This window comes from Somniosus microcephalus, chromosome 8 (genome assembly GCF_052327205.1).
Source record: "Somniosus microcephalus isolate GS21.2 chromosome 8, FLI_Smic_1.0, whole genome shotgun sequence".
NCBI lineage: Eukaryota > Metazoa > Chordata > Chondrichthyes > Squaliformes > Somniosidae > Somniosus > Somniosus microcephalus.
Window position 1 is genome coordinate 60105055 of NC_140994.1, and position 21948 is coordinate 60127002.

General features: G+C 50.4%; 1 protein-coding gene across 1 annotated transcript in view; it reads right to left on the reverse strand.

Annotated features, from left to right (window-relative positions):
• LOC147113546 (coiled-coil and C2 domain-containing protein 2A-like) overlaps positions 1-21948 on the reverse strand; it is a 403075-nt gene that overhangs the window by 210727 nt on the left and 170400 nt on the right. Inside the window, exon 13 of the mRNA XM_085996133.1 lies at positions 7318-7465. Within this exon, the coding sequence (XP_085852259.1) occupies positions 7318-7465 (148 nt within the window). The remainder of the gene's footprint in view (positions 1-7317; positions 7466-21948) is intronic.

Genomic DNA, 21948 nt, shown 5'->3' on the forward strand with positions numbered 1-21948 from the left:
ACTCACTTTTTGGTGTATAGGAATAAATCCAATTTATACTCTATCCATTTCATATTTGAAGATTCCCAAGTGCCGATTCATTGTCCTATATGCAAACTATTCAGTTCAGTTAATTTACGCTAAATCCCTTTTCATTTTTAAACTTTACATTTCCATTCCAGAACCCTTATCTTTGACTATTCTATTTTCCCATTGAACCTAACTACAGGAAACTTTGTGTTATCCGGAGGCTATGTGTCCAGCAAGCTCGAGCCACCGGCAAAAATCAGGAGCCGTTTTGTTAGGTTTTTTTTCTTCTCGTGGCTTTTTTTTCAACAGTCAGGCTCTGGAAAGTCTCTCTGAAGCTGTTGCTAAGCTAAAGAGACGCTTCCAAGGTACGGGCCGACTGTTTAGAAGCTGTTGCTAAGCAACAGTGTTTGTTGTCAGATACGGAGATGAAAAGCTCCGTATGCTTCAACATTAACGCTGGTGTGTCCGGCAGTTTTGAGAGAACGGCAACAGCTCGGGCCCGTCGGTGCCGGATAGCACAAAGTTTCCTGTATGTTGTGGTCACTATTTTCTAACTGATCTCTACATCACACATTAATTAGTTGTCCCACTTCATTTACCAGAGCTAAGTGAAAAGAAATAAGCATACAGAAAAAAGAGCGAAAAAGCGTGGGAGAGATGTACAGAGCAGCAAACGCAAAAAGTAAGGAAGAGATAGAAAAATGAAAGACAGAAACTGCATGAAAACATATGGAAGAGTAGATGTAAGAGTCATGAAAGTTTAAGAAAGAAAATACTTTAAAATATTGGTTAAATAGTATAATACAGTTAATTTACCTGACTGACTTATTGTATTGAGAAACCCCCTCTTTTCTTGTTACAATAGTATAGGCTGAGTGACCCCCTTTATTCTTGCTACAATGGTACAGTCCTTAAGCTTGTCACATGGTATCCAGCCATTTTACAGCTCAAGCACCACGAGGCTGGAGGAGGCAGAAGCTTTGAGGGCTGGAGCAATACAGTTTTTGACCGTGTTCGTTTAAACGTGTTTTGCTTTGTAATTCTGTTTGTAAGGTGTTACAGTAAACAGTTTAAAGATAAAGTTATGGTTTGGAACGTTTTATTTCGACACGCGTCTACTCGTTGCTAAAGCCTCAAAGCTCAGTGGCTGCATGTTTGGAAATTACGAAGCGCCACTACATTAGTCAAAAACTAGCTCCCTAAGAAGGAAAGGACGGAATTGTCGGCGAACGTATATACATGAATGGTCACGGAGCCAGACGACAATATAAGAAAGCGAAGGTACAGTGACTGTTACTTGCCTTGTTCATTCTATTGAGAAGCTAAATAAGAGCTGCGGGTAAAATGGCCGAGGCCTTATGGAGCCGTGAGGAGCTTCCCCCAGCCAGAAGGATTGTTGGCCAAAAGAGGGAAGTAAAGCTCACCCCAAAGGCAATGGAAGAGAAGTTACATAGAAGCATAGGTGCAAGGAGGGATAAATTAGCTCAGATAACTGGAAAAATGAAGATAATTGATTGTCTCATGGAAGATAATGCTAATATTAAGAAAGTTGAAGACATAATGCATTATGATTTCTCCAAATTGCATGAAGAATTTAATGTACTCAATGAAGATGTATTAGCACTTCTGTCCGAAGAAGAGGGAAACGCTGATCAGCACAACTGGTTTGATCTTAAATCATCCAGCATTAAGGACTATGCCAAGGCCACAGAACAGTGGATGTTAAAGATTCGTCAAGATGCTGATACAGCAGAGAAAGATAAAGATGACGATGAAGTCGGACCAGATGATAGCATTTCAGAGACTTCAGCCAGACTGAGCAAAAATCGAAAAGAAGGTAGCTCTGTTTCTGGTCACAGGTCAGTCGCTTCTACCACATGCTCGTCGCGACGCATGAGAGAGGAGGTTGAACGGGCAGCGTTGATGGCGCGCGCAGCATCTTTAGTGGAGAAGCAAGCTCTTGAATGGGAAGAGGCCCAACTGCAGGCCCAACAGGCCCAACTGCAGGCCCAACAGGCCCAACTGCAGGCACAACTGCAGGCCCAACAGGCCCAACTGCAGGCAAAGGAAGAACAGCTGGAGCTAAAAACAGCTATTGCGGTCTCAGATGCCAAGTTGAGTGTGTATGAAGATTATGAAGGCTCGCAGGATGGCATGAACGAATACTGCCAGTCAATGTTGTCACACAGAGTTGGATCCAGGGCACCTTCAAGAGTTAAAAGAGAGTCTGAAGGCCATCTCCTGGCATTACAGCGTGGAAGAGAGGCCTCTCCACTAACAGGAGCACGTGATGCTACCCCAGGCATCAGACGGTCTAGACTAGACCCTGCTGATGACCACCAGAGGCCTGAAGACACAGGGAGAAGCCTATACCGAGTGATGCAACGTCAGAACGAAATTACAGAGATGCTTGTAAAACAACAGAATCTGTTTCGACTCCCTCAAAGAGACATACCAGTGTTCCAAGGTGACCCACTCAAGTATAAGCCCTTCATCAGATACTTCGAACAAGCCATTGACTTCAAAACAGAGAGCAGCAGTGATAAGTTGTACTACCTGGGACAGTACACCAGTGGTAAACCACAAGACCTGGTCAGAAGCTGTGAACACATGAGACCGGACCGGGGATACATAGAAGCCAGGAAGTTGCTGCAGGAGCACTATGGTAATGAGCTGAAGATAGCCACTGCATATATTGAAAAGGCTATCAAGTGGCCACAGATCAGATCGGAGGACGGGGAGGCATTGAACACATATGTTCTTTTTCTCATAGGATGTCGCAACACCATGGAGGATGTTGAATTCATGGAAGAGATGGACAATCCTACGACTATGAGAATCATCATCTCTAAGCTTCCTTACAGGATGAGAGAACAATGGAGAAGAACAGCCTTTGAGATAATGGAGAGACGGAAAAGTAGAGCCAGGTTTGCAGACTTAGTGAATTTCATAGACAAACAGGCTAAAATTGCTAGGGACCCATTGTTTGGAAACATCCAGGATGTCAGCCCAACTACTGATGGAAGAGTGAAAGCCAAGCCTGCTGAATCAAAGACTCTCAGGAAAGGTGGTTCCAGGGGAAGCAGCTTTGCAACTATCATCACTCAGGCTTGGGAAGAAAAGTCTCAGAACTCATCTCCCAAAAAGAGCAGCACAGTGACGCCTGCTAATGCCTTTCAGAAGCCATGTTTATTCTGCCAGAAGAATCATACATTGTATTTCTGCAGTGACATCAAAGCACAGCCACATAAAGACAGAATCGAATTTCTGAAGTACAATGGCCTATGTTTTGGATGTCTCTCTCAGGGGCACCTGAGTAGAAACTGTAAGCAAAGAACAACATGCAGAGAGTGCACTCGGAAACATCCCAGTCTGCTGCATATCCACAAAGAAGAACAAGTCTCTAAGAAGAGTGAAGAAAACAATACCGACGAGAAGGTTGTTTCTAGTGCTCTGGTGTCGCTAGAACCAGAGACTTGTGGATTCACTGGGGCCGGTGACAGTGATTGTATTCTTGCCATCGTACCTGTAAAGATCAAGTCTAAGAGGAGTGAGAAGTTTGTGGAGACTTACGCCTTCATGGATCCAGGTAGTTCAGCAACGTTCTGCACAGAATCACTCATGCGACAGCTGAACGTTAGAGGCAGAAGAACAGAAATCCTATTACGCACCATGGGTCATGAGAAGTCAATGCAAAGTTATATCCTGTCAGACTTAGAAGTGTGTGGACTTGAAGAGAAGGACTTCATAGACCTGCCTAATGTTTTCACACAGAGGGAGATTCCTGTTAAAATAGGGAACTTAGCCCTGCAGAAGGATGTGGAGAGATGGCCTTACCTGGAAAAGGTGCGTCTCCCATATATTGAAGCAGAAATTGGCCTATTAATTGGAACCAATGCCTACAAAACTATGGAGCCATGGCAGGTGATAAACAGCAAGGATGACAGACCCTACACAGTTAGGACAGCCCTTGGATGGGTAGTCAATGGACCGGTAAGGAGAGATGATGGCAACAAGTCAAACAAGGAGCAACGACAAAATGTAACAGTTAATCGTATCTCTATCGCAAGCATTGAAGAGCTGTTGATACAGCAGTTCAACGCAGACTTTTCAGAACGCAGCTGTGAGGAAAAGACAGAGATGTCACAAGAAGACCATCAGTTCATGGATTTGATGACAAGGTCTACACAGTTCATTGATGGCCACTATCACATTGGTTTGCCACTGAGAAGACAGACCGCGAAGATGCCGAACAATCGCTGCATAGCAGAGCAGCGCGCCATCAGTCTCAAGAGAAAGCTGAACAAGGACCCCGACTTTCACGAAGACTACAAAGGCTTCATGAGAAACATCATAGCGAAAGGCTATGCTGTAAAAGTGCCCGAGGAACAGTTGAACAGAGACGATGGAAGGGTCTGGTACATTCATCATCACGGTGTGTATCACCCAAAGAAGAAAAAGATCCGTGTAGTGTTTGACTGCACCACCTCATTCAGAGGAACTTCACTGAATGACCAGCTGCTTCAAGGTCCTGATCTTACTAATACCCTCATTGGCGTCTTGACGAGGTTTAGACAAGAGCTCGTTGCCATGGTGGCAGATATAGAATCAATGTTCTACCAAGTCAGAATCCCTGATGAAGATGCTGATCTTCTGCATTTCCTTTGGTGGCCAGATAGCGACATTAGTCAAGCTATGGTGGAATGTAGAATGGCTGTACACTTGTTCAGAACCACATCATCTCCCAGCTGTGCAAGCTACGCTCTCAGAAAAACTGCAGAAGATGGCAAAGGCAAAGCACCATCAGAGGCTGTGGAGACAATCTTCAGAAACTTTTACGTCGATGACTGTCTGAAGTCCGTGTCAGCAGAAGACGATGCCATTGCACTGTCAAGAGACCTTAGAACTCTGTGTTCGAATGGAGGATTCCATCTGACTAAGTGGATAAGCAACAGCAGAGCAGTTCTAGCTTCTATCCCAGAAAAGGAAAGGGCCACTGAAGTCAAAGACCTGGACCTAAGCCACGATGTCCTTCCTATCGAGAGAGCTCTTGGTGACAATGGTGCATTGAGTCAGACACGTTCAACTTCAGAATAATGGTGAACGAAAGACCATCCACAAGACGAGGGATTCTCTCCGTGGTCAGTTCCATCTATGACCCTCTTGGATTCCTGGCACCACTCATTCTGCCGGTGAAGCTGATCCTACGAGAGCTGTGTAGAGACAAGAGAGGTTGGGATGAAGATATCCCAGAAGATCAAGCTCAGAGATGGCTCAGATGGTTGACAGATTTGCAACAACTTTCTAGCTTCAATGTCAGCAGATGCATCAAGCCTGTGAGTTTTGGAGTTACAAAGACGGCTCAACTACATCATTTCTCGGACGCCAGTGAGGACGGCTATGACACGGCTACTTACCTCTTGCTGACAAATCAAAAGGGCCAGAAACATTGTTCCTTCCTCATGGGGAAATCCAGGGTGGCTCCACTGAAGCAGGTCACCATCCCGAGACTGGAGTTGATGGCAGCGGTTGTTGCAGTTAAAGTTGACAAGGTGATGCGGAAAGAGTTACAGCTCCCACTAGAAGAATCTGTCTTCTGGACGGATAGCACGACGGTGCTGAAGTATATAGAGAATGAGAAGATACACTTCAAGACCTTCGTAGCAAACAGAATCTCATCCATTAGAGAAGATACACAACCATCTCAATGGAGGTATGTAAACACCTCATTAAACCCAGCAGATCAAGCCTCACGGGGATTGAAGGCTGAAAACTTCATGAGGAGTGAAACTTGGATACAAGGCCCAAGTTATCTGCTGGAAACAGAGAGATCATGGCCAGAAAGACCAGATATGCCAAGTCAGATTGCTGAAGACGACGTCGAAGTCAAGAGATCAGTCACAGCAAATCTCATAACTACGAAAGAGAACTTTGACACAGTGAACAAGCTTGTTAACCATTTCTCAGGATGGCACCAGTTGAGGAAAACAATTGCATGGTTTCTAAGGCTGAAAGAGTTGCTGCTACACCTGAGCGGTAAGAGAAAAAAGTATCGAGCCACTATCCGTCAGTCTGAAAGTAACCCTGATAAGCAGAGAATGCTTCTACAGCAATATATGCACCAGCACAAGACCACATTGGGTAAGAATTCATTGACCGTGGAGGATTTGGCCAAGGCTGAGATGGAGATAGTTTGCTTCAGTCAAAGACAAAGATATCCAGAAGAAATCGAAGCTTTACAGCGAAATACTCCAATCAAGAAAGGTAGTCATATCTACAAGCTGGACCCTACACTGCAAGATGGAGTACTGAGGGTGGAAGGGCGACTAAACAAATCTGCTATGCCAGAGGAGGCCAAGCATCCTGCTATCCTTTCTAAGGACCTCCGGGTTGCTACTCTCATTCTTCAGCATATACACCAGGGTATTGGACATAGTGGGAGGAACCACATGCTTGCGAAGCTAAGACAAAGATACTGGATTCCAGTAGCTAATTCTGTAATAAGAAAAATACTCTCTGAATGCATTGTTTGCAGATGGTTACACGACCCTGGAAAGACCGATCACAAAGCTCTGCCTGCTACGAGAAGCAGTGTGAAAGGTTCCTGAACAAAAAAAAGTGGACATTTATATTGTAAATATGTTGAACTCATTAGTTCATGACTCTTAAGAATGTTTGAGTAATTGATATGCTTCATGTGCCTAGTCAATTAGGGGCCGGAATGTAAGAGTCATGAAAGTTTAAGAAAGAAAATACTTTAAAATATTGGTTAAATAGTATAATACAGTTAATTTACCTGACTGACTTATTGTATTGAGAAACCCCCTCTTTTCTTGTTACAATAGTATAGGCTGAGTGACCCCCTTTATTCTTGCTACAATGGTACAGTCCTTAAGCTTGTCACATGGTATCCAGCCATTTTACAGCTCAAGCACCACAAGGCTGGAGGAGGCAGAAGCTTTGAGGGCTGGAGCAATACAGTTTTTGACCATGTTCGTTTAAACGTGTTTTGCTTTGTAATTCTGTTTGTAAGGTGTTACAGTAAACAGTTTAAAGATAAAGTTATGGTTTGGAACATTTTATTTCAACACGCGTCTACTCGTTGCTAAAGCCTCAAAGCTCAGTGGCTGCATATTTGGAAATTACGAAGCGCCACTACAGTAGAGTTAGAGACAAGAAGAGATTTACAGAAAAAAAGAGTGAAAAAGAATTGGAAACAAATCCAGTGATGTAGAGACAATAATGTTTAAATACCTGTTGAATTGATGTCCTTGTAAATTAAAAACAATGCAGTCCACAATTATTTACCTTTCTTTATAGGATTTTGGTTTTGGTGCAGGTGGTGCAAGGGCAATGCCATTCTTATCCACTCCCCATGATACGGCATACAGTAATTTTCCAGATGTCAATAACAAACATTCTTCAGATTTATTTTCATCCAAAAAAAATGGTGTATCTATACACAGAAAACAAATCAATTATTGAATTAGCCAACCTACTAGACTTTTTGTATTCCAGATATTCAGTGCACCAGATTTATGATGACAACATAAACTTTGCTTATATTTAAATATAAAGGGCCCTCAGATCTGGGATCTTGCAATGTCTTCAACGCACTTAAGGAATAATATTTGAAATTCACAATCTTGGTGGCAAAAGCTCCATGCCAGAGGCAGAAAGTTGGAAAATTGTCCCTTGAGGCCATGTTTTCCTCTGTGTGTAAAGTTTAAGGAAAAGTAGATCTGAGGGACCAAGACTGATAGATTGAGTTAAAAGATAAGCGGGGGGGGGGGGGGAATTCGTTAGCAACCATTTTGGGTCACTAACATCACCTGGGCACTAAATTTAGCGCCCGGTGAAAAATGGCACCGGTGATCACTAACTTCAGTTTTAGTGCACTAATTCAAGAGCTCCACTTCCTTCTGCAGATATCTGCAGCACTACGCACTGGGCCACGTAGCGCTGCCGCATGGAAGAGCTCTTCCCCTCATTAAAGGGGAGAGCCCAAGCCCACAACTCTGCAGTGCCCTACCTGGACCACTGGGGAGCGGGGTGCCATGCCAGCAGCCCGGGCTGCCAGATCATGGCACGGACCCCACATTCAAAGATGCAACTGGCCGTGACAAGTAAGTCGACCAATTTTTTTCCCCCGCCCACCACCTCTCTTCAGTTAGCGCCCCGCGAGCCTCCTGCCGCTCTGTTCCCGCCTCCTCAATCGGTCACTGTCATCATCCGACGCAGATTCAGGGGCCATAGGCCAATTTTGCAGGTGGGGTGAAAACGGGGCGCTGTGCACGGTGATGATGTCATCATCGCCTGCACAGCAGAGCGGGGCGCTACAGGCTACTGCCGCTGCTAAACTCCCGCTGAATTTAGTGGGAGTCGTTAGCGGTGCCATGCACGGGCAAAAATTCGTTTGCGCCCTGTTAACGAGGCACAAATGCACCAAATTTCTAGACCCTAGGATCCATCACCCTAATAGGGGCGTACCATAGATCACCAAATAGTGGAAGTGAATTGGAGGAAGAAATATGTAGGCAAATCTACAAGGTGAGTAGCAGGCATAGAATAATAATCATGGGAGATTTTAAGTGCCTCCAAATAAACTGGCAGGAAGAAGTAGCGAAAGGAGAAAAAGGCATTGAGTTTTTACAGTGTATACAGGACTGCTTTCTCACTCAGTATGTAAGAAGTCCAACAAGAAAACAATCATTGCTGGAATCTGTAATGGGTAATTAACCAGAACAGATAGGAGAGGATTTTGTAGCAGTGATCACAACATAGTAAGGTTCAAGATTAGGATCGAGAGTGACATAAATAGGACAAAGACTAAGGTAATAGATTGGAAAAGAGCAAATGAGGGTGGAACTAAAGAAGATAAACTGGGAGAAAATCTTGAAAAACAAAGAGACAGAAATACAGTGAGAAATCTTTAAAAGGGTAATCAATAACGTTCAAGGGAAATGTATTCCACTAAAAGCCAAAAACAAGCAAGCGAATTATGGGGCACTGTAGATGAATAAAGAACTAAAGGAAAAATTGAATTTAAAGAAAAAGACATATAAGAAGCTACTTCGATCCTAAAGCAGAGAAGGACAAAGGGGAATATGAAGAATTTAGCAGAGAATTGTTTTAAAACCATCAGGAAGGCAAAGAGATATTACAAAATCAAATTATCAAGTAATATAAAAAGAAATAATAGTGTTCTATTGACACATAAATAACAAAAGGAAAATTAAAGTAGGGATAAGGCAACTAAAAGATGAGCAAGATAAATTCACAGATAATGACGGAAATGGCAGAAGTATTGAATAAATACTTTGGCTCAGTTTTTACTAAAGAAGACAACAAAATAGACATTTCACTAGAGGATGAGCTTAAAAAGAACATTAATAAGGTTGGGATAGAAAGGGAGAAAATAATTGACAAACTAGCAAAACTAAAAGAGGATAAAACCCAGGTCCGGATGGTATGCACCCATGCATACTGAAGGAAATTAGGGAGGAGATAGCAGAGGCACTAGTTTATATATACAAAAGTTCCATAGAATAAGAAATATTGCCAAAAAACTGGTGGACGGCTTGACATGAATCAGTCATTCATGAAAGAAAGACTTATGAAACAATACTGAGCGGCCTGCGGGTGGCGCTGTCCAGGGAGAGTATAAATACTCGGGCACGGGCCCAGCTTGCGCAGGAACTAGTGAAGGACACAACTCGACCTCTGTTGTGTATGTACCTTTAAGAGAAGAACTGATTCTACACTGCAGTACCGGCAGTGACCACCCCTGTATATAAAGCCATAGCAGGCTTCTGTACGTCAGTCTTAAGTTACCCTCTGTTCAGCTGCAAGCATGAGCAGAGGGAGCAGCCAGACTTTGGAGAGTGGATTAAAGTGGTGGTCCCCTGACCAGGAAGAGGAGGAGAACGTTGGACCACCACCACCAACTCCACCATCATTACATCAACTGAGGTGCCTGGAGAGAGAGGACAGAGGAGGAGAAGGAGAAAGGAGGCCTACATCAACATCAACCAGGGGAGAGGCCTTTCTATCACTGCCTCCCCAATTTGGCCTCCACTTCAGGAGAGGGAGAGAGGGGAGAGAAACCAACTGCTTGAAAGGAGGGAAGAAAACTTCATCCGGAACATCTACAGGTGGGTGTTATTTGGGGCACTCTCCCAAGACTTTGTATTTTAGGTGGGGGGAGAAAAGAAGAAGCAAGGCCGGATCATCAAGGGGTGTAGTGTGTGTGTGTGTGTGCTCTTGTTAAAAGCTAGGCCACACACACCACTAATTAGCATCCCTTCTATTGCCTGCCCTGGGAGAGCTTGGAGCTGCCCAAGGTGAAGTCCTTAATTTAATTTAATTACATCGTTAAGACCTGTTGCAGGACTAAGCCTGGGCTTCTCCAGCTTTTCCAGGTGAAGACGTCTTCTCCCCCTGCCAGAAGACCACCATCACCAAAGACTTTTTCCATCGGAGAGTGCAACCCTGCCTACACCCACCCACCATCCTGAGTGGCAACACTGCCCTTTGCGGCCTCCCTCCTTCCCACCCCCCCCCCACCTCTCTCTCTCTCTTTGTCTCTCTCTGCCTGTCTTTCTAAGGCACCTTAGTTTCATCTATTTTATTAATTGCCAATTGAGCAGAGGGGCGAGGGCTCCTCCCAATTTAAATCAATAAGGAGAGAGGTGTGTCCTCATTTTAATCGGCTCCCTCTGCTCAATAGAGGACAAAAAAATATATATATACACCGAGGCCATTAACACCTTCAGGCCTGTGACTTGGGGTGAGTGTAGCCCTTAAAAAAAGCACCCCAGAATGGCGACTGCATCTTCGCCGGTGGCGGGGCCAGCCGGGACCTATGCGAGAGTGGTAGCCACAGCCACAGCTGCTCCCGCTGTTCCTGCTGCCCCGTCACCTTTTCGATTAATAACAAAAAAGCTTGGGGTGAAGAGCTACACTCACCCCACTATGACCATCGAGGCCTGCGTCAAGGCCATGGCTGGGGTTGTCGGCCCCTCAGCCATCGTCGCGGCCTCGAAAATGTATGGGAAGGCTGTGTTCTTCCTGGGGTCGGAGCGGGCGGTATCCCTGGCTGTCGCCAAGGGGCTCACCGTGGGCGGGACCTTCCTGCCGGTGGATCCTCTCGAGGCCACCGCGCAGAGGATCATTATTTCCAACGTCCCGCCCTATGTTCCTGGTGAGCTCCTCCTTCCCCATTTGCGACAACTTGGGGAGGTGAGGTCGGGGATTACGCCCATCCCGCTCGGCTTCCGGGAGGCCAGCCTTCGCCACGTCTTCTCCTTCCGGCGCCAGCTGTTTATCCAGCTGGCGCGGGAGGAGGACACTGAAGGGGCGTTCGTCGTCCTCCACGAGGGGACCGCCTACCGCGCCTTTTGGACGTCGGACGGTGTGAGGTGCCATGCCTGCAGGGAGGTGGGGCACATCAGGAGGAACTGCCCTGCCTCCAAGGCCGCCGGATCATCTCGTGCGGCCGAGGCTGGCGCCGCCGCCGCCGCCCTTCCCCCCGGATCTGCCCGCGCGTCAAGTATGTCTGATGCGCGGTTGACGTCGGGGGCCGATGCCACCAAGGCCTCCGGCGGGGGGGAGGGAGCGTGTCCGGCCGGAAAGAAGGCGCGGGGAAAAAAGAAGCACCTTAGGGCAGGTCCCCCCGTGGATGGTGAGCCCTTGCCCCTTGAGCCCCTTACACCCGCGCTCCTCGCGGAGTTGATCAGGGCAGATGTGAGCGGGAGGGGCCCCGTGCCCGAGCCTGTGGCCGCAACCGCCGCAGCGGTAATGCCAATACCTGCGGCCGGGCTCGGGCCCGAGGAACCCGACAAACCTGCTCCGCCGGAGGGAGTCGAGGAGGAGGCCTTTGCAGACATGGAGGTCTCCCTCGCTCCCTCCGTGCTAAAAAGAAGGCGCGACCCCCTGGATGAGGAGGAGGACCGGGAGGAGGAAGGTCCCTCCGAGCAGGGGGAGTCGTCGCCCGCCGCGGGTACTGCGCCCCCCCGCCCCCCCAGCGCTGTCGTCATCACCAGCGATCGGCAGGGGTCGCCTGTCCCTCGGGAGGCTGAGGCAGATGTGTCTGTCCAGCACGTGCCTCCCGGGGATGGGGATGAGACCCTGCCCATGGGGGGGGGTTGCGGAACAACCCGCGGCAGTAATTGAAGTTGACCTTTTATCGGTGTCGTTACCCCTCGCCGGGTCGGGCAGCCTGGGGGCTGGGTCGGGCGAGCTCGAGGTTAATGAGCTCGCCCAATGCGACCCGGACGTCTCCCAGGGGATGCTCGTCCTGGTAGAGCTTTTAATTCAAAACCCCCCGTCCGCTGGGTCGGAGGTTGGTGGCGGGGAGGAGGATGGCCCCCTGGCTGCGTCTCTGGTGCCAGACGTACTGGAGGAGCTGGAAATTGTTCTCTCCCCGGTTTCTCCGGTCGTTCCGGCGTCTGAGGCGGAGGGGAGCTCTGAACCGCCGCCGTCTTCTGGCCCGGCACCCCTAGAGGAGCCCAGGGAGAAATCCTCTGCCGCCGATCCTGGGGGTGGGATCCGGGCGGAGGCGGGGCTGGCTGGCGCGGCCGAGTCGTTCGCTTCGCACTGCGCGGCGGACGGGTCGGCCGCTGGTGACGACCCCCTGGAGGAGGATGGGGACTCGGTGATGGGCACGGAGGACTATTCGGACTCCAGCGCCGACGTGGCGATGGATGACCTCGTGCCCCTTGCCGAGTCTCCCCTCATTTCCGTAAGGGAACTCCGGGATTTTATGGCCACGTGCCTGGGTCAGCGCAATAAGGTCCGGCTGGCCCTCGACAGGTGGTCGGAGCTGGCGCTGCTCATCGATTCCGTCCGCGCTGCCGTTAAGATCTTGGGCACGGACGAGGGTGTGAACCCGCTCGAGCTGCGTCGGCTCACCAACGTTTCTCACTGGGCTGCTGAGGAAGTGGCGGCGGACCAGCGGCTGCGCTTCCTCGCCCCGTTAGGTGTAGGTAGAGGTTGCACTATGCTTCTGACATGAAGATAACCATAGCCAGCCTCAACATCAACGGCAGCAGGGAGGCGCGCCGCAGATTCAATAACTTCTCGGTCCTTCGGGACGGGAAGTATGCGGTGTGCTTCCTGCAAGAAACCCACACCGTTCCGGGAGACGAAGCCACGTGGCTCCTGGAGTGGCAAGGAGGGGTCAGCATGAGTCACCTCTCCAACAATTCCAGCGGGGTGGCTATCTTGCTGGCCCCGCATTTTCAGCCGGAGATCTTGGGGGTCAAGGAGCACGTGCCGGGCCGCTTGCTCCATGTCACTGTTCGCCTGGGGGGCGTGCCGCTCCATCTAGTGAACGTGTACGCCCCTCAGACCAGTGCGCAGCAAGTGCGCTTCTTCGAAGAAGTGTCTGCTCTCTTGGGCTCCATCGACGTGGGCGAGTGCGTCATCCTCGGGGGGGATTTTAACTGCACCCTCGAGGCGAGGGACCGTTCGGGTCCCCCGTGAAGCCCGGCGGCGATGGAGAAGTTGAGGGACCTGGTTGGGTCCTTCGACTTGGTGGACGTCTGGCGAAATCTCCACCCCGACTCCAGCGCCTTCACTAGCGTGAGGTCTGGGGGAGGAAGGTCCAGAATCGACCGCCTCTACATTTCCCGGGCGTTCGTCTCCTGCGTTCCGGCAGCTTCCATGCGGCCGGTGCTGTGCACGGACCACCACCTGGTGTGGGCGGAGCTCGCTCCGCTGCGCGCGCGGGGGGGGTCCGTGTACTGGCATTTTAACAACCTGCTGCTGGAGGACGCACGGTTCCGGGATTCGTTTCGTCGATTCTGGGCCGACTGGAGAAGGAAGCAGGGGGGCTTCCCCTCCTTGAGGCTATGGTGGGATGTGGGCAAGGCTCACATCCGTCTCTTCTGTCAGGAGTACGCGAAGGGGTCGACCAAGAGGCGGGAGGCCCGGGTCGGGCGGTTGGAGAAGGAGGTGCTCGACCTGGAGTCCCGTCTCGGTCAGGTCGTCGAGGACCCGGCCCTGCGGAAGGTGTACGAAGAGAAGAAGGGCGCGCTGAAGGACCTGCAGCTCGTCGGGTCCCGAGGCGCGTACGTGAGGCCGCGGATCCAGCTCCTGCGGGACCTGGACCGCGGCTCCCCCTTCTTCTACTCGCTGGAAAAAAGACGGGGGGTCCGTAAGCAGCTCTTGGGGCTGCTGGCCGACGACGGATCTCTGGTCTCGGATCCGGAGGGAATCAGCGCGGAGACCCGCGCCTATTACGGGGCTCTGTTCTCTCCGGATCCGTCCAGCGAGGATGCGCGCAGAGTTTTGTGGGAGGACCTGACAAAGGTTGGCCCGGAGGGCGCCGAAAAATTGGACGCTCCGCTAAGTCTGACGGAGCTGACCGGCGCCCTCCGCCAGCTCTCTAGGGGAAAGTCCCCGGGGCTGGACGGGCTGACCGTGGAGTTCCACAGGGCGTTCTGGGACGTCTTGGGGGGCGACTACGCGCGGGTCCTGGGGGAAAGTTTGGCGACCGGGGAGATGCCCCTCTCTTGGCGCAGGGCGGTCGTTGTCCTGCTGCCTAAGAAGGGCGATCTCCGCCTCCTTAAGAACTGGCGCCCGGTCTCCCTTCTCAGCACGGACTATAAAATCTTTGCCAGGGCCATGTCTGCTCGCCTTGGCACCGTGCTGGCCCACATGATCCACCCCGACCAGTCCTACACGGTCCCGGGCCGGACCATCCACGATAACATCCATCTGGTCCGGGACCTGGTCCACCACTCCCAGAGGGCTGGTCTGTCGGTCGCCTTCCTTTCCCTGGATCAGGAGAAGGCGTTCGACAGGGTGGATCACGAGTATCTCTTCGGGACTCTGCGCGCATTCGGGTTCGGGACGCATTTCGTCGCCCGGATCCGACTTCTGTACGCCGCCGCGGAGTGTCTGATTAAAGTTAACGGGTCCTTGACGGCGCCCCTTCGCTTCGGGAGGGGGGTGCGTCAGGGATGCCCCATGTCCGGTCAGTTATATGCCATTTGCGTGGAGCCTTTCCTGCGCCTCTTGCGGAAGAGGTTGACGGGACTGGCTCTGCAAGGGCCGGGCGTGGAGGTGGTCCTCTCGGCTTACGCCGATGATGTGCTCCTCATGGTCACGGATCCCGCTGACTTGCGGAGGATGCGGGAATGCCAGCAGATTTACTCGGACGCATCCTCCGCCAAGATCAACTGGGAGAAATGTTCCGGACTCCTGGTGGGTCAGTGGCGGGTGGACTCCCTGCCGGAGGAGTTCAGGCCTTTCGCCTGGAGCACCACGCACCTCCTCTATTTGGGAGTCTACCTTAGCCCTGCCGAGGACGCTTGGCCGGCGAACTGGCAAGAGCTGGAGGCCAAAGTCACCGCTCGCCTAGGACGCTGGACAGGACTGCTCCGAGTGTTGTCCTACAGGGGTCGAGCGCTGGTCATAAACCAGCTGGTGGCCGCCATGTTGTGGTACCGGTTGGTCACTTTGATCCCTCCCCCTGCGTTTGTCGCCAAGATTCAGAAGAAGCTCATCGACTTCTTCTGGGACAAAAGGAAGCACTGGGTCTCTGCCGCGGTTCTGTGTCTCCCGCTTAGGGAGGGCGGTCAGGCGCTGGTGTGCCTTCGCACCCAGGCTGCGACTTTCCATCTTCAGACGCTGCAGAGATACCTGTACGTCGAGAATCCTCCGAGATGGTGTGCGCTGGCGACGTTTTTCTTCCGCCAGCTGCATGGCCTCAATTACGACACGCAGCTCCTGTTTGCGAAAGTGGGCAGCAGGCGTGCCGGCCTGCGGGAGCTGCCTGTCTTCTACCAGGAACTACTATGGGTTTGGAACTACGTCGCTTCCAGGCGGAGCTCTCCCCCGTCAGGAGCGGCGGCTCTCCTTCGGGAGCCGCTGCTCAGGAATCCGCACCTCCACGAACATGGGTTCAGGCGGCTGGCGGAGGGTAGGGCTGTGGCTGGCAAGGTGACCAGAGTTGGGGACCTGCTCGATGGCGGAGGAGCGGGCTGGATGGCGCCGGAGGAGCTGGCGCGGCGCCTGTCCTGGGCCAACGTCCGGCTCGCGGTCGAAACCATCGAATCGGTAAAAGCGGCACTGGGCCCCGACTCCACTAGGTGTATCGAGGCGGCTCAAGCACGTGGGGCGATCCCGTCCGAGCTTACCCCCGTTCGGACGGAATTCCTCATCGGCGCCCGGCCCCGAAACTCCCCTCGGGAACCGGCGCCTCACAACTTGAGCCGTCTCGAGGAAATACCCTCCGTGCCTTTTCATTCCGCACGGAGGGGTTTCCTGTACGGGCTGCTCCTGCACACTCTCCACTTTGCCATCTTTGTCTACCGTCCGGACACGCCTTGGCGTGGCGTTTTGCCGACCGGCGGTAGCGGAGGTCCCCAATGGAGGGCTCTCTATGCGGGAGTCCTCCCTTGTTCCATCGGGGACTTGGCCTGGAGGGTGTTGCACGGAGCGGTCCTGTGCAATAAGGTTTTAAGTAGGTTCACGGACTCCCAGGCCGCCTGCATTTTTTGCGGCCTGGAGGAGTCCGTGTTTCACGTTTATATGGATTGTGAGAGGTTGCAGCCCCTCTTTCACTACTTGAAGGGGCTGCTCCTCGATTTTTGGTTGCACTTCAGTCCCACGCTCTTGATCTACGGTCACCCGGTGCGGAGGGGAGCGGACAGGTTGGAGGACCTCCTTGTGGGCCTGCTCCTGGGCCTGGCTAAAAGAGCCATCAATTGGTCCAGGCAGCGGGCGGTCGAGGGGGTCGTCCAGCCGGATTGCCTGCATCTCTTCCGCGGCCATGTTCGCGCCCGGGTGGCCCTGGAGATGGAGCACGCGGTGTCCGCCGGTGCGCTTGAGTATTTCCACGACCGATGGGCGCCGCGGGGACTGGAGTGCATCATCAACACAGAAAACCAAATTTTAATTTGATTTGTTAAGCTTTAGTTGAACTTTTGTTTATTTACAGTTGAATTGGGGTTTTTTGGGTCCAAATAAAAGAGTACCCTCTGTTCAGTAAATACCTGTTATTATTGTTCTCCTGCAGTCCGTGTATTATTTATACTCGGACACTACATTGGCAACGTACTCCTGCAGTACTGCATCACCTCACGGGGATCTTTCCCTGAGAAGAAGCTTTTGGAGGTCGAAGTCAGAACAACAGGCGTCGACCGCGGGCAACCGCCCAAGGATCAATCAGAGTTCGGAGAGTTGCAGGAGAGGCTGTGGAGAGCTGGGCTTGGCTCCCCAGTCATGGTGTTCCAGCAAATCGTGCTGGTAGCAGGTAGTGTGCTGACCCTTCCGGACTGCGGCGGGTTCGAGCTCGATCGAGCGGCTCTGCAAAGGGGCCGTGCAGCGTCGTCGGGAGGAAAAGAGAGAGTGAGAGGGTGGAGCGCACAGGGCGCAGTCGGTGTTCAAGAACCGGGCAGCGTAGCGAAAATAAAACAAGGGGAAGGAAAAGTGAGACGCGCCGAAGCCGCGGGTCGCCGCCATTACCCTGAGGAACGCTAGGAGCAACGTGGCAGCAAGGGGAAGAAGGAAAAGCGTGGGAGGCGCCACTTTATTCCATTGGGGAAGAAGGAAAAGCACGGGAGGCGCCATTTTAATCCATTGGTGAAGAAGAAAAAGCGCGGGAGGCGCCATTTTAAATCACCCAAGATGCCGAAAAGTGGCAGTATCACTGCTTTCGACAACGAGGTAGAAGACTGGACCATGTATGTGGAAAGAATTGAAGTGTACTGCAAGGCAAATGAGGTGGCCGATGGAAAGAAGGCGTCGGTATTATTAAATTTGATGGGCGCGAGAACGTACGGCAAATTGCGGAATTTAATTACCCCAGCTAAACCAATGGAGAAAAGTTTTGAGGAGATTGTTAATATCTTACAGGAACACCTAAACCCTACACCACTGCTGATAGCAGAAAGATTCAAGTTCCATAAAAGAAACCAGCACAAAGATGAGAGCAATGCTGACTATCTTACGGAACTACACAAGTTATCGAAGCACTGCCAGTTCGGAGCAGGACTGGCAGACACCTTACGGGATAAGTTTGTCTGCAGGCTCCAGAGTGAAGGAACCCAGAAACGACTACTTTCGGAAAAGGACCTGACGCTAGAACAGGCTTTCAGCGTGGCAGTATCCTACGAAGCAGCAGCACGGGGAGCTGCGGAAATACAACAGAAACCACAGGAATACAGCGCTAACGAAATGGCGTATGGAGCAGAAAAGTGCTATCGTTGCGGCAGAACAACCCATGATCAGAAGGACTGCTGGTTTAAGGACAAAGTATGCAGGCAATGTGGGAAAATGGGACACATAGCAAGAGTCTGCAGGTCAGGAAAGAAAACCAACACTACAAGAACTACTAAGGAAAAGTACAAGAAAGTAAAGAAATTGACAGACAGTAGTTCGGAAGATCAGGAAAGTGATAAGGACACCGGGAGCAGGAGACTAAGTTGTCTAAAGTTACACAACGTGATCGCAAAGGAGGATCACCGAACCATTTGGGTCACCCTCATGATAGCAGGGTCCCCAGTAAAGATGGAATTGGACACAGGATCAGCCCTAACTGTCATGAATCGACGAGACTATGAGCGGCTATTCTCACACATACTCTTGAAGAACACGTCCATTGTATTGAAGACATACACGGGGCAAAAAGTCTACCCCAGAGGAAAAATAAGGGTGCCAGTTGAATACAACGGCAAGAAAACACAGAAACTGTATCTATATATACTACCAGATGGAGGACCACCATTATTGGGACGTGAATGGATCCGAAAAATACAATTGGATTGGCATTCCATTCAGGCGCTAACTGTGACTGATAAAAAGGATGATGACGTCACACCTGGATGACTGTCAAAGATTCTAACTGACGAGAAAGAGGTGTTCCAACAAGGACTTGGGACTCTAAAAGGAGTAACGGCAACGATAAAAATCGAAGATAACGCAAACCCAAAATTTTTTCAGGCCAGACCGGTACCTTACGCGATCCGCCCAGCCATTGAAGCAGAGCTGGAGAGTCTGGAGCATTCGGGTGTGCTGTCCAAGGTGGACTGGAGCGAGTGGGCCACACCCATCGTTCCTGTAATGAAGAAATCATTGAGCAGCACGCCTGGGGAACCGAAGAAGGTTCGCATCTGTGGGGACTTCAAGGTAACTGTGAACCCAGTCCTGCACACAGTACAATATCCACTTCCACGGATAGAAGATATTTTCACCTTACTATCTGGAGGGAAACGCTTTACAAAGATTGATCTGGCCCAAGCATATTTACAAATGGAGGTGGAAGAAGCATCTAGGAAATACCTCACGATAAACACTCACAAAGGCCTTTACCAGTACAATCGACTGGTATTCGGGGTAGCATCAGCCCAGTTATTTGGCAGAGGGTGATGGAACAAGTCCTGCAAGGGTTCCCGGGGACCCAGTGTTATTTGGACGACATCCTGGTTACGGGCGAAAATGACAGTGAACACCTTGCCAACCTGGAGCAGGTGCTCACGAGGTTACAGGATTATGGGCGACGAGCCAACCGCCCCAAATGCGAGTTCTTCAGGAGACAAATCTCGTATTGTGGCCACATGATTGATGAGGAAGGGTTGCATAAGTCGCCGGACAAGATTGAGGCAGTAGTCAAGGCTCCAGCACCGGAAAATGTGTCACAACTGAGGTCGTTCCTCGGGTTCGTGAACTACTACCATAAGTTCTTGCCGAATTTATCTACAATTCTGCACCCACTGAACGCCCTACTGCAAACTGGAGTAACATGGAAATGGAGTGATGAGTGTAAGCGTGCCTTTCAGAAATGTAAATGCCTAATCACTTCAAAAGAAGTATTGGCCCACTACAATCCAACACTACCGATTCGGTTAGCATGTGATGCGTCTCCCTATGGCATCGGAGCAGTGCTGTCACACAAATTCCTTGACGGTTCAGAGAGGCCAATAGCCTTTGCGTCGCGCTCGTTAACCTCAGCCGAGCGTAACTACACCCAGATTGACAGGGAGGCTCTCAGCCTGGTGTGGGGGGTGAAGAAGTTCAATCACTATCTGCACAGGCAGAAATTCACCCTACTGACTGATCATCAGCCCCTGGTCTCCATTTTTAACCCAAAGAAGGGCGTTCCGGTGATGACGGCGCAACGGCTGCAAAGATGATCGCATTTTCTCGGGGCACATCAGTACGACATAGAGTACAAGGGTACGAAACAGCATGGAAATGCTGATGGGCTGTCGTGCCTACCGTTGCCTACGGTAGAGGAACCACCTGCAGTGGACCCTGTTGAGATATTCCATGCGACCATAGTCGAATGTCTACCTGTTACAAACTCAAGTATAGGGAAGGAAACCCGAAATGACCCGACACTCTCTCGGGTCTATGATTTGACGGTGAAGGGATGGCCAGCACATGGCGGCTCACTGTTGCCAGCATTCTCGCCAAGGAGAGAACAGCTTTCAGTGTGCCGGGGGACCTTGATGTGTGGATCCCGAGTGGTAATTCCACCCAAGTTGAGAGATAGAGTGCTCAATGAGCTTCATGAGGGTCATCTGGGAGGGGTAAAAATGAAGAGCCTAGCCAGGGCGTTTGTGTGGTGGCCGGGAATTGATAAAGAAATCGAGGATATGACCAAGAGATGCACAGGATGCCAGAAGGTCCAAAACGCTCCACCACAGGCCCCGCTACATCCATGGGAGTGGCCCTCATCTCCATGGCAACGGGTACACATTGATTTTGCTGGTCCATTTATGGACTCAATGTTCCTAATCGCTGTGGATGCCCATTCGAAATGGCCAGAGGTCATCAAAATGTCCTCCACCACCACGGAGAAAACTATTGCAGTCCTATGGACCATCTTCGCCAGGAATGGCTTGCCAGAACAGATTTGCTCCGACAATGGGCCACAGTTTGTGTCCGAGGATTTCCGGAGGTTTCTGAGGAATAATGGGGTGAAACATTACACATCTGCCCCATATCATCCAGCCATAAATGGATTGGCTGAGAGGTTTGTTCAGACCTTTAAAAAGGCCATAAAGGCAATGTATAATGACAACATACCACTACAACACAAGGTGGATAATTTCTTGTTTGCTTACCGGAATGCGACACGTGCAGTCACCAACCAAGCTCCAGCCGTAATGTTCTTCAACCAAAGGCTAAGATGTCGCCTGGATTTGCTCAAACCAAACATAAGACGAGATGTTGAGGATAAGCAATTCCAGCACATAAATGAGAAGCCAACCAGGAGCTTCAAGATAGGGAAACCAGTCTTGGCCCGCGACTACCGAACAGAAAAATGGCAGCCAAGAATGATATGCACACAGCAGGGACCACTAATGTACACAGTGGACGTTGGAGAGAGCATCGTGAGACGCCATGCTGACCAGATTCTAGAGTCACAGGAACAAGCCAAACCCATACCACGAGCAGGTGCACCTGGTAATCAACCCGAAGTACAGATTGCGTCTACCTCAGAAGCAGTGGTATTGGAAGCTGACGAACCAACCAATGACAATGAGCCAGAATCAACTCCGCCGCAAGAACAGGATACTCGAGAAAGGCGCTATCCAGTCAGGATCAGGAAGCCTCCTCAAAGACTGAACTTATAAATGATTATTTCAGTTGATGTATATAGTACAGAGAAAATTGTAATTGTAATTAGTTATTATTTAGTTGTTAAATGAATGTTATGTACTGTTTATCTAAAAGGGGAGGAATTGTTGTGTATGTACCTTTAAGAGAAGAACTGATTCTATACTGCAGTACCGGCAGTGACCACCCCTGTATATAAAGCCATAGCAGGCTTCTGTATGTCAGTCTTAAGTTACCCTCTGTTCAGTAAATACCTGTTATTATTGTTCTCCTGCTTTCTGTGTATTATTTATACTCGGACACTACAACCTCCATGTTGTAAAACAGTTGATTAAAGCTTTGTTTAACGCTTAGACCAAGTGCCTA